This window comes from Megalops cyprinoides, chromosome 19, assembly GCF_013368585.1.
Source record: "Megalops cyprinoides isolate fMegCyp1 chromosome 19, fMegCyp1.pri, whole genome shotgun sequence".
In the NCBI taxonomy this organism is placed as follows: Eukaryota; Metazoa; Chordata; class Actinopteri; order Elopiformes; family Megalopidae; genus Megalops; species Megalops cyprinoides.
Window position 1 is genome coordinate 4,053,940 of NC_050601.1, and position 13,188 is coordinate 4,067,127.

At 50.3% G+C, this 13,188-nt stretch overlaps 1 protein-coding gene across 1 annotated transcript in view; it reads left to right on the forward strand.

Annotated features, from left to right (window-relative positions):
* The window catches only part of LOC118794995 (ras-related protein Rab-26-like), an 85,856-nt gene that overhangs the window by 33,433 nt on the left and 39,235 nt on the right, over positions 1-13,188 (forward strand). The window contains exons 3-4 of the mRNA XM_036553314.1: positions 1,234-1,275; positions 3,043-3,109. Of these exons, the coding sequence (XP_036409207.1) occupies positions 1,234-1,275; positions 3,043-3,109 (109 nt within the window). The remainder of the gene's footprint in view (positions 1-1,233; positions 1,276-3,042; positions 3,110-13,188) is intronic.

Here is a 13,188-nt window from a genome sequence, read left to right on the forward strand (position 1 = left end):
GTTTTGCAACCCAACACACCTGCTCCCTGCTGACCGATCTCTGTTGCTGCTTAGCGTGTTGGCACTTTGTTAAATATGCGTGCACACACACACACACACACACACACACACACTCATAAGCGCACGTGTTACATACAGATCATTTCCCTTGGGTATGAAGCGATCAGTTCAGGTAATATTTCGGAGCGGAAATAAAATAGCATTTCTGTTCCCATTGCAATCAACTGTTAACAGGCATGTCCATGCACACTGGAGGCTCTGGTGTCTTGTGTCAGTAAATCAATAAGATTTAAGCGGCTGGTGGCAGGCATTGGGAAAAGGCATTGTCTGCTGGGAAATGAGTAAGATTGAATGACCAGTTGTCAGGGAGGGGAGCAGGGAACAGGGGTGTAGCCTTAATATTATCAGTCGATGTCCTTAGCATGTTCCCCGAGGACTCCTTCCCAAAGCCATCCCGAGTGGGCCGGCCAATCAGCTGTTAGACCTCAGAAGTGGAGCAGGCTAGAGAGTGAATTGGGGAAAAGCAGACGCTTTTTGGAATGCAGGGCCAGGCTCCCTCACTGGACAGGAAAGACCAAATCCAGTCCTAATCCTTCACTGTGATGTCTGAAGATTCAGGAAGGTCAGGTGATGTTCGTTGAGGGTGTGGAATCGGAGAGGATGGGCCGGCGCAAACCGAGGAGAATTTGTCCTGCTGCTCCTCCCCTTTTTCAGGAAAGGAGGGAACGGGCAGAGGAGGTGACCGGGCGTGTCCCTGGTGCGCTCTCTCACGTTAATAAAAGTACCTGACAGAGCATGCCAGGCTGCGTTATTGATGGTCACAAGCGGCACAGCATGTGTAATCAGGCACGGTTTGTTCTGGTGTGATACATGGAGTCAGGGTGAGAGTTTCAAAGCACACACATGCGCACACACACACACACACACGCACACACACACACACACCTTACCCCACACACACGTACACTTACATTTTACCACACACACACACGCACACACACACACCACAATACATATCACCCACATACAAACATGCCACATGCTTGTGAGATGTACATGTTGAAGGAAAAAGTTCATTTTGCTCGTGAGCATATAAAATGTTCTTATTAACACATGTAATATCTGTGCCCTGACTGCCACCTGTAAAAAGTATCTAAGTTACAGTGCGATCGATATATTTGTAAATTGTGTGAGTTTGATATGTAATTGTCCTTTCTTGCTCTCCTTTTTCAGAATAAAGTGCTGAACATTGATGGGATGAAAGTCAAACTCCAGGTAGGTGCTACCCCTTATCGATCCACAGGAGCTCTCATTTTGGGTTTTCACTGATTGTGAGGACGACAGCAGTCTCAGTTCAACCCCCCCCCCCCCACGTGTCAGCGGTGTCTTAACTGAGAATCAAGCTTCACCCTTGTGTCTTGCTCAGTTAAAAAGGAAGTGGCTTGTGCATAACAAGGGTTTTAACGTCTCCACCATTAATCTCTAAAGGGTTATCTGTCGCAACACTGTAGTCAGCCCGGTGGGTCTTTCCCCCGCTGTGTGTTTTCCTGATGTCGCTGTTTGTCAGGTGTATCTTGTGAAGTTGTCAGTTATTCCGCTGAATGAGTGAGGGAGCGGGAAGGCGGTGACGCGGGCTTGTGATGCGCTCGTCTCCGCTCATTGGCCCTGTGTTATTTTCGTGCTGCTCTCGTTCTCGCAGCCTTTGAAAGCGCGGGTTTGAACAGCGATCAAAGCCGTCGGTGAGGCGGCTTTCGTTTGTCTGATTTGTGTTATGTAAGATCCGTCGCTGTGATATCCACATGACTGACACGAGGGCGGCCGAGTGGGATTTGGAAACAGCAAACGCGTGCAGACCGGCCTGCCAGTCTTCCTGTAAAAGAACAAGAGGTAGAAACTAAAACAAAAAGCTCATTGCTCCCCGTTGATGACATTATGTTCAGCTTCTGAAAGAGGAAAGGGAAAAAAAAAAAAGGAGGAGGGGGGGGTTCACCTGAGGAAAACGTGAGCGGTTAAATCACCCATCCCTGTGGGAGATGCTGATGGTACGTAGGGTGCAGCTTGGGAATTCATTAAGAAAACAGTAGCTGCGGGAGATTGGTCGAGTTAATTAGCGGAGTTCCTCAGGGATCAGTTCTGGGGCAGCTGAAGATCCTAATTTATATTCATGACTTAGACCTGGAGTCTTTCGCAGAATCGGTCGCTCATCAGCTTTGCAAATTATTCAGCACTGGGGAAGGAAAGGGGGTAGGCTGAGGTGGTGGGGTGTGTGTACAGGGTGGGGTAGGGGGTTGGGGGGATGGGGGGGGGGGGCGCACTCCAGCAGAGAATCCACAGGTGGTTTTTCTCGTTTGTTTTTGTACCGTGGCTAGAATGCAATGACGCAAAGTGAAGCGAGCTGTTTCTTTTTTTTTTGCGTTTGAGGGCCCAACCCACAAAGAGTGATTGTTTGGTATTCTGACTGCTGTTGACTCATCAGTGTCCACCTCCAGGTGGAAGACGGAGACAATGCAGAACGAGCAGCAGATTGTTTCAGTGCTTCTTCAGGGAGGGGCGAGGGGGAGAAAGCTGACAATTTTCATTTCAAATTGATTGCGTCAAACCAGGAAAGCTGACATTAATTTCCCTTCGTTTGGAGTGCGTCAATCCACGCTGTTGAATTTAAATGCGACCCTGCAGTGCAGCTGAATCTGTAACTAGCTGAGCAAGGGTGCAAGAGCAGTGTTGTCTAATCCCTAATCCCCAAGTTTCGAACCTGCAACCAACAAGTCAGGTCCATAAAACCCTCAGGTAACAAGTGAAGCTCCCCAACCTCTGTGCCACTTCTGTTGTGTAATTATGACCAGGCAGCAAGTGTGTAATGCTGTCCAGCTATGCTGTCATAATTAGTCCTCAGTAGTCGGAAGTAGTCAGACGTCTCATAATGAGGCTTAGACCTCATGTTTGAAGTGGGGCACGGAATTCTCTGTCCTTTGATCTTGCCCCATGGTGATCTTAAGGGACAAATGACTATAACGACTCTCCTTCTCTCTCCGCCCCAACCAGATTTGGGACACGGCCGGACAGGAGCGATTCCGCAGCGTCACACACGCCTATTACCGCGACGCCCATGGTAAGCTGGGAGGGTTCCCCTCGGTGTCTGTTCTGTCACAGTGTCAGCCTTCACACCCCCCCCCCCCCCCCCACACACACACCCGGGGTCACACCTGTCTCACTCACCTCCACCTGCTTTCATTTTTCACACGCCATTAAAATAAGACAAAGCCAAGGCATTTTAATTAGTAGATCATTGTAATACTCAAAAAAAAGGAAGATGCAGGATAACAGAGTCTTTCAGCAAAGCATCAGAGCTGCTCTGTGTGTGTGTGTGTACGTATGTGCTTGTGTGTGTGTGTGTGTGTGTGTGTGTGTGTGTGTGTGTGTGTGTGTCTGTGCTGCTACCTTTACCGTGGGTACGGGAGTGTCAGCTTGCTTCGGAAGTGACACGCTCTGTGTGACGCTAACGTGTTTCTGCTATCAGGGAAACGGAGAACGCCAGCCTGTCGACATCACACCGCACACGCGTGTGTCTGGAGGAGCGCGCTGCGATAATGAGGCTGTTATGGGGAAGCCGCCTGTGGGAATAAGCCTTCACAACTGGAGGAGCAGCACACAGAACAAGCCTTTCAGTTCAGCGGCGGCAACAGTTCAGTCCTATTAAAAGCCAAATTCAAACGGGGTTAATTAATGAGAAAAAAGATCCACAAAAGCAAATCTCGCCCTATCGCCATGCTACACGCATGTGTTGTTATCCCTGTGCTAGTTGTTAGCGCCCCAGTCTCGGAGTGGCTCAGCTGTGCGGGGAAACATTCAGTCAGAGGCTTTAGAGTTCTGCGCTCTACACTGTCTTCCTGCTCAACAGACGCTCGAGGGAGCGCTTTACAGAGCCAGAGTGCTGCCCCAGTTAATATTTACTGCTGTGTGCCTTGCCCCTTTGTTGAGCAGAGTGCACCTCCAGCTGGCTGCGGTTGTAGATCGCTGTGATATGCGCTGAGGGTGTTGACCCTGTGTGCACTGTGAGGCATGTCCTTTTCTGAGTGCAGCATTACGGAGCCTCTTTATTTATGTGCAGAACAGAAGTCCTCATCGGGGCGCTGTGTAACGAATGTATACATGCATAGAACTCTTCATCTCTTGTCTGAGCCAGGATTCAAACTTGCAGCCCCTCGGGTCCAGAGGCACTAAGTTCAGCTCGGGTAACCATGCGGAGCCATCACCGCAGTACTGGCCTGCGGGTGTGTGTGTGTGAGTGTATGTGTGTGTTTGTGCGTGTGTGTGTGTGTGTGTGTGTGTGTGCGCGTGCGCTCATGCGTGTGTGTGCTCCCGTGTGTGTACAGTAGCATGTGAGTATGTGTGTGCCCAAGTGTGTGTGCCCAAGTGTGTGTGTGCATGTGTGCATTGTGTGTATATGTGTTCTGAGTGTGAGTGCTTTTGTGCCTGTGTGTGTGTTTGTGCTGTACATTAATGAAGAGGCTGGCGGCTTTTCCATTGTTCTCCTAGCAACAACAGCAGAAAGAGGTGCTCGTCTTTGTCTGCGGAGCTGACAAATGCATGGGTGAGACTGGCACTTCAGTTCCTCTCAGCCACCAAATTAAAACAAAACACACACACACACACACACAAAAGAAGAAATCCCTACTGACGGCCCCACAGATCTTTCTCACCAACGCTTTTCAGTGATGTAGACCCTACGTGCCCCTCCCCTCCCTTCCCGGAGTGTCTCTGCTTCTCGCTGACAGCTCTCAGAGAGGCGTACTTCCTGTTAGCATGCCGCGCTAGCAAACAAAGCTTGATGCGCGACTCCTGAGCTGAGAGCTCTGACTCCCCCCCCCCCCCCCACACCCCCATACTCCACACTCACTGCCTCATACAAAAGGTGAGGACAGCAGGGACCTGTGTGTGTGAATGTGTGTCAGTGCTGCTTCACTCCTCCCTGAAACAAAACCTCCAGCTTCATCCTGCATCCTAACATCCACCCACAGAAGCGTCTCCACAGTGCTAACTGCAACACGACTGGAGACAAAAATATATGTATTTTTAATACCTGTTTTGTTTACATCATGCTGGAATTTATGCTGGCAAGTATTTATAGGGTGTGTTGTATTTGTTATGAGGAAACAATGTTGCGGTACTTTAGAACATTGCGTAACTTTGAAATGCTTAAAAACTTTCCTACAGAAATGTAGGACTAGGACATCAGCAAACCATCCGAATGCTTGGACAGTGCCATCACATAACATGCACCTTCTCATACAGTGTAAAGGATAAAATATGGTATCCAAAAACATGAACAAGTACATTTCAAAAGCATGATAATTTTTGAACTTGCTCGGCTACTTTATCTATCGAGGCCATTTAGGCTTTTTATGCTTTTTCGCCCCTTATGCAACCCTCTTTTCGATACACAGTGCACCACCATGAAGTGGGTGCTAATTGGAGGACAGGTATTTTTAGTAGCTGTCAGTTATGCATGTAAGCTCCTAACCACTGCACCTGCAACCGCTGACTCCACATAGAATTCAGCAGTGCCCCTGTGGGGAGTCGAACCGGCAACCTTTCGGTTACGAGCCCTGCTCCTGAACCACTATGCTACACTGCCGCCCCCTATCTCATAGGCACCCATGGGAGTCCCAGGGTGTCAAGAGCGGAGCAGTCTCCACTCTCCCCAGCAGAACAGAGCCAGTTTGTGGGGTTTCAGTCACTGTTAAACAATGACATGTCCAGCTTTGAACCCAGGCCACAGCGCTTAGCCTGCTCTTGTAACGACTGCTTTTCCTGTCTGAGCCACTTGGGAGCCACCTACGTATGATATGAACCTGCAAACCCAGTTCCCTCAGTGCATGTCACATCACTGTCCCGATAATGATGATTTCCCTTCTATATACAGCATGTCCCGATATGGATATGAAAACATATTGTAAAATGCATTACATTTTTTTTTACTCAGCGTATTAAGTCATATTCCTTTGAGGGGGCGGTGTTGGTGTTTTCGGGGACAGAGCACTGTGACGTGCATACGCTCTGTGGTGCTGTGCCGCGGCCAGCGTCCACTGTGCTCGCCCCCGGGGCTCGTGAGCGAGCGTGTGGGCCGGGAGAGCAACGTCTGGGCCGCTGCGCTGCTAGGCCCTGGGGGGGGTGTTGTAATTACAGCTCGCAGTGTCCTCTTTCCTCTTCCTGGCGGAGGGAGGCCAAGGCCGACGATTAAGCCTAATCTCAGCTGTGAGGGGCGTCAGCGCGGGCTCGCTTCTGCACCCAAACACTCTGCTCTCCGGCGGACCGCCCCCCTCATCCCCCCACCCCCCGGCTCGTCCCCCGAGTCCCCCACTTGTGCACCGGCACACGGGGGGGTGTCGAGGGCCCTATTTATAGCAAGGCTCTGGCGCTCGGCGGCAGCTGCTGTCTCCAGGCTATGTGGATCGAGCGCGAAACAGAGACGCTCGTCTCCTCCGGCTGCGGATCCCGGCAGAAAGCTTCGCCACGGCCGCCCCGCACTGCGCTGCCTTCTCCTGTGAGCCCAGAGAGAGGGAAAGAGCGCTAAGCTTAGCAGCTCCTTAAACAGGTGCCCTTTCTCTGAAATATGCTCCTGCGGCGAGAATTTTCATCGTCATCGTCATCATCATCATCGTCGTCATCATCATCATCGTTATCGTATGCTCCCCAGTCAGTCCCGTCCTGTCAATCATGTTTTCTGCTGCTGCATCCCAGCTGATATTAATGTCTCTGCCTGTCAGACACTGGAAGGACAGGTTAGCATTTAGTTTCCGTCACGATCTTTTAAGTATTCGCCATTCATATCTTCCTTCAATTATGTCACTCCCTTCTTTAGCCCCTCCTCCCTACTTCCCCTTCTCTCGCTTGATCCTATCGTTCCCATCCTCCTTCGTCCTCCTCTTCCTCTGTGTGCTAACTGCCCTGCCTATCCTTCAGCTGGCGGCTGGTGCACCCCTCTCTCTCTCTCTCTCTCATTCACTCGTCCTCAGTGAACTAAACCCACCTCTGCAGAAACACAGGGCGACTTTTTTTTCCATCCTGAGAAATGAACCGTCAGAGCCCAGCTAGTGGGGCTAGGCGCCTTTTTCCATGTGAAAACAGCCGTATTCGCCTTTAACCCCCCGCAATAAAAAACAAATCCGAGGCGCAGGAAAAGGCTGGCGTTCAGGTGACTGGAAGCCCGTGGCCCGTGACGAGGCCGCTCAGCAGGCTGCCTACCTGCCACAGAACCGTGCTCCCACGCTGCGATCACTGCCGGGCACGGAGCCAGACCGGGCTCGGTGGCATTTACCGTCTACCGGCCTGCTCAGTGGCCTTTACCGGGACTCCAGCGTCTAAATAAAGCCGCGGCGCGCTGTACGGCACAAGGGCCTGTAATTGAGGGGATCAGAGGCGGTTAGTTAGGCGTGGCGTGACAGGGAAGGAACCGCGTGCACGGAACGCTGGGGTGGAGAAAGCCCCGGAGCACAGCCGCACGGCGGAATCAAAGACCATCCGCAGACCTTCTAACCTGACCGTCCGTTAGGAAGAGGCTATCAGCCAGGGGGCCCTTGGAGAACCGCAAGCAGAAGACCGACGCAAGCTTAATAGCATGAAAACATCTCTTATAATCTAGCACAGACCTCAAAACAATCTTCACTCAGATTAAATTTCTGAAAGAATTCACCAGCACATGTACAGCGTGCAGTGAAGGCACAGGAAAGTGTGTCTGCTTAGCAGGCTGCCACCTCTTTGAAGAGGTCACGAGTTAGCTAGTGCGCATCTCACTTCGGTTAGCTGATTAGGTGGCTGACTGTGGTGGCTAAATGCTGTACTGTAGCTATGTTAACTTGCTTTGTAAACCTGAAATTACGGTATCGTTAGCGCACAGAAATGAGTGCAGGGAGGGTGCTGTGCAGATTCACTGACCTTTTTGTAATGAGGAAGTGGTGATGATTATTATTGCATTCATATAATATTGATATTAACGGATCCAGGCAGCATTATTTCTCTAGCTGCTCTCTGATGATCAGTGGCTAGCTACCTAGCTATAGGGTATTGAAGGGAATTGAACTGAAATTGTCAGAAAACAAGCTCTGTCTGACATCTGTGTCTTAAGCAAATCAGGCATGAAACACTAGATTCGCTGAACATTTGCCCTTAACTTTGCAATTACTTGAAATTAATGTTACTGTTACAAAAAAAAATATTTTAAAAGAAATTAATTTTCCAATTTTGGGTGATTAATCACTGAAGGCACTATGCTGTGTTTGTGAAGAGATAAGGGACACTTGCATTCAAATCTGAGCCAGAGTTAAGGGACAAATGTTGATTGAATCCAAGGGTAATTAATCACTGGAACTTGCCTGTGGCATTTCATTTTTCTTAAATGGAGATTCTGTAAAAATATTGGGTGAATGGTGAGTCTGTTCAGGGTGTTTACCCGTCTGAACTTTCCTGTTCTGCAGTTCTGGGGGCTCACTGTCTACACGCACACACATGCACACACACACACACACACACACACACATACACACACACACACACCCTCTTCTTTTGTCATAATACCACGACGGAATGTGGAACTTCGCACATTCTTAATGCTAAAGATTCTGTCTCTGCCACTGAGCCTTCCCATTACAAGAGCTCCTTAGCTCCAGAACTGCGCAGTCATTAAAATATTGACCGGAGCCCCATGGCAGAAGCCAGGGAGCAGCACAGAGTACTCCCTCCCAAATGGTCTCGAGGAGAGTGTTCAGTGCACTGTCATGTAAGGCTCCTCCAGCAAAAGCTGTCAATCTTTCCAGGTGGTGAGTCTGTCACCCTCATTTAGCCAGAGGTAAAGATTTTATTGAGGTTAAACTGTCTGCGCCTCTTTAAGCCCCAAGGATTCTGCTGGCTTTTTTTTTTGTCTCTTCTTCTTTTTTTGTGTCCTCTGCACAGAGAGATGATATCCGCGAAATCCATGAAATCCCAGCTCATATGCACTTTAAATCTGGGCTCTTACAGTTTTATTAGCCTCTTCTGCTGAAGAGGGCCGGGCTGTGGCAGAGAGTGTTTAAGGAACACGAGGGTTTCCAGTGAAACAAAGTAAGAAATTCAATTTTACAATACCCACCGCACAGACAGTCTGCTGTCCCCATCTGTGCTGATCCCACTCAAATCCTAGTGGAACAGGCAGTTTTTTGTCTTTTTTTTGTGTTTGTTATTCTGAGGCAGACAGTTCTGCTTCAGCTGGCTGTATGCTGTTTACCCAGGATCCGCGGTCCTCATACTGCATACAGCACCCAGCTCACTTACAGAGGAGGCCTCCCTCAGCACTTCCCAAACAAAACAGGGGGACACTCCCGAGTGATGGATGCACCCCTGCTCCTTGTTATCGCGTTTTCCCAGGGAGGACCGGGCGACGGCTCGTTTTTGGCCGAGATTTTGAGGAAGGCTCCAAACTCTGTTTGGCCGAGCGCTCCATCCTCCTTCGCTGCCTTGCAGACGGACAGGAGAGTCGTGTCGGGGCAGTTCGGAGCTACGGCTAAGCTGACGGCGGTGTAACCGGATGCTGCACCAGCTCACGGCGTCAGCTCTGCCGTAGCTTCCAATTGCCACGACAACCACAGCGCTCCAGACACACAGCAGCCTTGGCAAGCCCAGCGCTATGGGGGGTGCTTGGGGGTGCATTGCACCACCAAATGGACCTCAGTGCACCCCAGTTGTCTTCATATATCCTGATATGTACATAGTATTTATCACTTTTTGTGCACCCCCGTGGATTGCAGTTGCACCCCTCTGTATTTTCTCCTGGCACTGAGCCTGAGCCTTGGCCAAAGCCAGCAGTGACCGTCACGTAGCCAGCGGCACCTGCAGACGACGGGCAGGCCAGGCAGCTGCGGTGGCATCACATCTGCTGAATGGAGGCTGTACAGGCGAATGCATTCTGGCTCTGATTCTGTTAGCAGGGTTTGAAGATGAAGGCGGACGTGGTGTGAAAAAAAAGTGTAGTCGTCATCTGAGGAGCGCGAGCATGTTTGTGTTATTCAGTAATAACAGTGTCCAGACTGGGGGTGACTGACAGCTGAGGAATGGAAGCCGGGAGATTGAACAGAGGGCCAGGTTAGATTAATCAAGAGGTACCGAAGTGAAGGAGAGGTATGATGGGAGTTTTGATGCCTTATTGAATCAATCTGTGTGTGTGTGTGTGTGTGTGTGTGTGTGTGTGTGTGTGTGTGTGTGTGTGTGTGTGCGCGCGTGCGTGTCTTTGTCTGTGTGTATCTGTGTGTGTGTGTGTGTGTGTGTGTGTGTGTGTGTGTCTGTGTGTGTCTGTGTGTGCACCTGTGTGTGTGTGCCTCTGCGTGCATCAAAAGTGTTAAGGCAGAGCAGCGCTCGTTAGCACCCGAAGAGGCAGAAGTGCTGATTAAAAAAAAAAAAGAAAAAACACAGGAAAAAAGGAGCCGCTCAATCTGCATACATATACAGAACACAGGCCCTGACCTTTGAATTTCACACGCCCGGCTCCGTCATCCCAGCCAGCTCGGACGTGCCACGCCGAAAGCGCAAATTGAAATGCTGTGCGCAGGGAGCGTTTTATTGCTGATGACTACATCTGATTGAACAGTAATGACGAGCAGCGGATCTGGCACCTTCGGGGATCCGGTCAGAAGCCCGGGAACGCTGCAGGCCATTTAGAGGCGGGAAGGCACCACTGAGCAATCGCCAAATAACCGATCAGTTGCCGCCCGCTGGGGGGACATAGAGGGGCAATTTGTTGCCCCCGTTTAGGGCTCTGTATTAGTAAATACCCCTTTGAGTCAGATGCTGGCCATTACACGGATTCAGCTGGCTGTGACGGGTAATTAGTAGGGGAAAATAACTGTTGTGTCCTCTCTCTTCCTCCAAGGCTCTTTCTCTTATTTCTCTCTGAGCCCCTCTCTACAGCTTCTCTCTTTCCCTCTCTTCTTTCTCCTTTCTCCCTCTCTTGTCTTTTGCGTCCCTCCAATCCAAATCTGCATTTTCATTTGATTAAAATGTTCAAATCAGCTTTATTGGGATTAATGCATTATCTTCCTCTCTGTCTTTTCTCTCATGTTTACCACTTTCTACTCCTCCTTTGTCATTCTATCCCTTTCTCTCTCTCTCTCTCTCTCTTTATCTCCTCTCCTCCCTCCTTCTGCTTTCCTCTCTTGCTGTGGAGTTGTGCAGTCACCTCTGTGACAGGCATGAAAGATGCTTTTGTCAGAGGGACTGTGAATCTAGGAGCATTTTGTCTCTGTCTATTCATCTTTTCTTAAGTGCAGCAATTAACAGTCTGCCAATTTAATGTCTGTGATTTCAAATGCCAGCGCTTCACGCTTTCTTTTTTTAATTGAGGCTGTTTATGCTCGTGTGTGTGTGTGCGTGCGTGTGCGCGCGTGCCTGTGTGTGTGTGCGCACGCCTGTGTGTGTGTGTGTGCGTGTGTGTGCGCGCGTGTGCCTGTGTGCGTGTGTGTGCGCGCGTGTGCCTGTGTGTGTGTGTGTGTGTGTGTGTGTGTGTGTGTGTGTGTGTGTGTGTGTGTGTGCGTGTGTGTGCGCATGCCTGTGTGTGCGCGCGTGTGCCTGTGTGTGTGTGCATGTGCCTGTGTGTGTGTGTGTGTGTGTTTGTGTGTGCGTGTGTTACTGTTGCATCAGATGATGCAATAATTGATCAGATAATTGAAAAAGAACAGCAGGCTCCCTGTAGAAGCCTGGCCATGCACACTGTGCACTGGGACATTTTAATAGTGATGTTGCTCGTCCATGGCTGGAGGTTCACCCTCTCTGCAGTGTAGGTCTGCCTCGCTGGGTGCTGATGGGGCATTAAGCTCCCTGGCCATGCATGATTCAGGGCTTACATTCAATTAACGGCTCCTGGTCCATTGGGTAAGATGACTAAATTACATTGCACAAATAGACCAGTACAGGGCGCATACATTAGATTCATCAGACACACGCAACAGTAACATATACGCACACATACACAGACATACACACACACAAACACACATACAGACACACAGTAATATGTCTAAACACACACACAGTAACACACACACACACAGACACACAATGGCACGTGTACACACACACACAAACAGACACGCAGTAACACACGTACACACGCACACACACACACACACACACACACACACACACACACACACACATTGCTTCATCTTGCTCTCCTAATGAACAAATGGGAGAACGATGAGAGTCTCCTACCGTATGAACCCAGCTGAGCCTGTTCCCATTACCCTCCTGCCAATTCCCATCGTGTTCTGCTCCCAGACCCATTCCCAGTGTCCCGCTCTCTCTCAGCCCCGCCCCACACCCATTGGTATCACAGCCACAGCAGGCTCAGTTGTCGGACCCAAATTGCTTTGTCATTATGGGTTATTGTGTGCAGACCGACGACCAGAAGATTACATTCAACTCATTTTAGATTAAGTCACAACAAAGTGTGAAAAAAGTGGGGGGGTCCGAATACTTTCTGAAGCCGCTGTAGCATAGCACGGGACAGCTAAGAGGAGCTGCTCCATTGCAGACCAAGAACAGCAGCACAGCATTCGAGAACAGTACTAGAGACTGTAGAGCGGTTAGGATAGGGCACCTGGGTTTGACCCTGCTGTTGTAGAGTGGAAAGCTTTTGCGCTTTGGCGTGCCTGGGCCTGGGAGCGAGCTGCCATCGCGGCGGCGGCGGCGGCGGCGTTCTCCGTTGGCCCCCGGCGGGCTTCCTGATTGGCCGTGTGAAGGACTCCTTCGTGCCACTGCGCCGCTGTTTGCGCTGGCGGCTGGCGAGTCGTGACGGAGGACCGGTCCCGCCAGCCCGTATTTACCCTGGGAGCGAGTGTTTGCTTGGCTTCGTTCTGCTCTGCCCCGCTTTGCTCCGTTTTTCCAATCAGCTCGGACTCGCCGGAGCGCTCGGCCGAACCCGGCAGCGCGTAGAAACGTCCCTCCGCGGAGCTCTGTTTGACCCTCTCCTCCACGTATCATTAGGTCGCACCGCACAACCGCACTGCATGCTGGGAGATGGGTGCCGCTCCTTCTCCCTGAGCAAGCAACAAGCCAAATATATGACAAAGTGAGATGTCCCAGGTGCAGCCAATCTAACAGCACAGTATTTTCTGTTTTAGGAATATGACTATTCCTGTCACTTTTGTATTTGCAATTTTACAG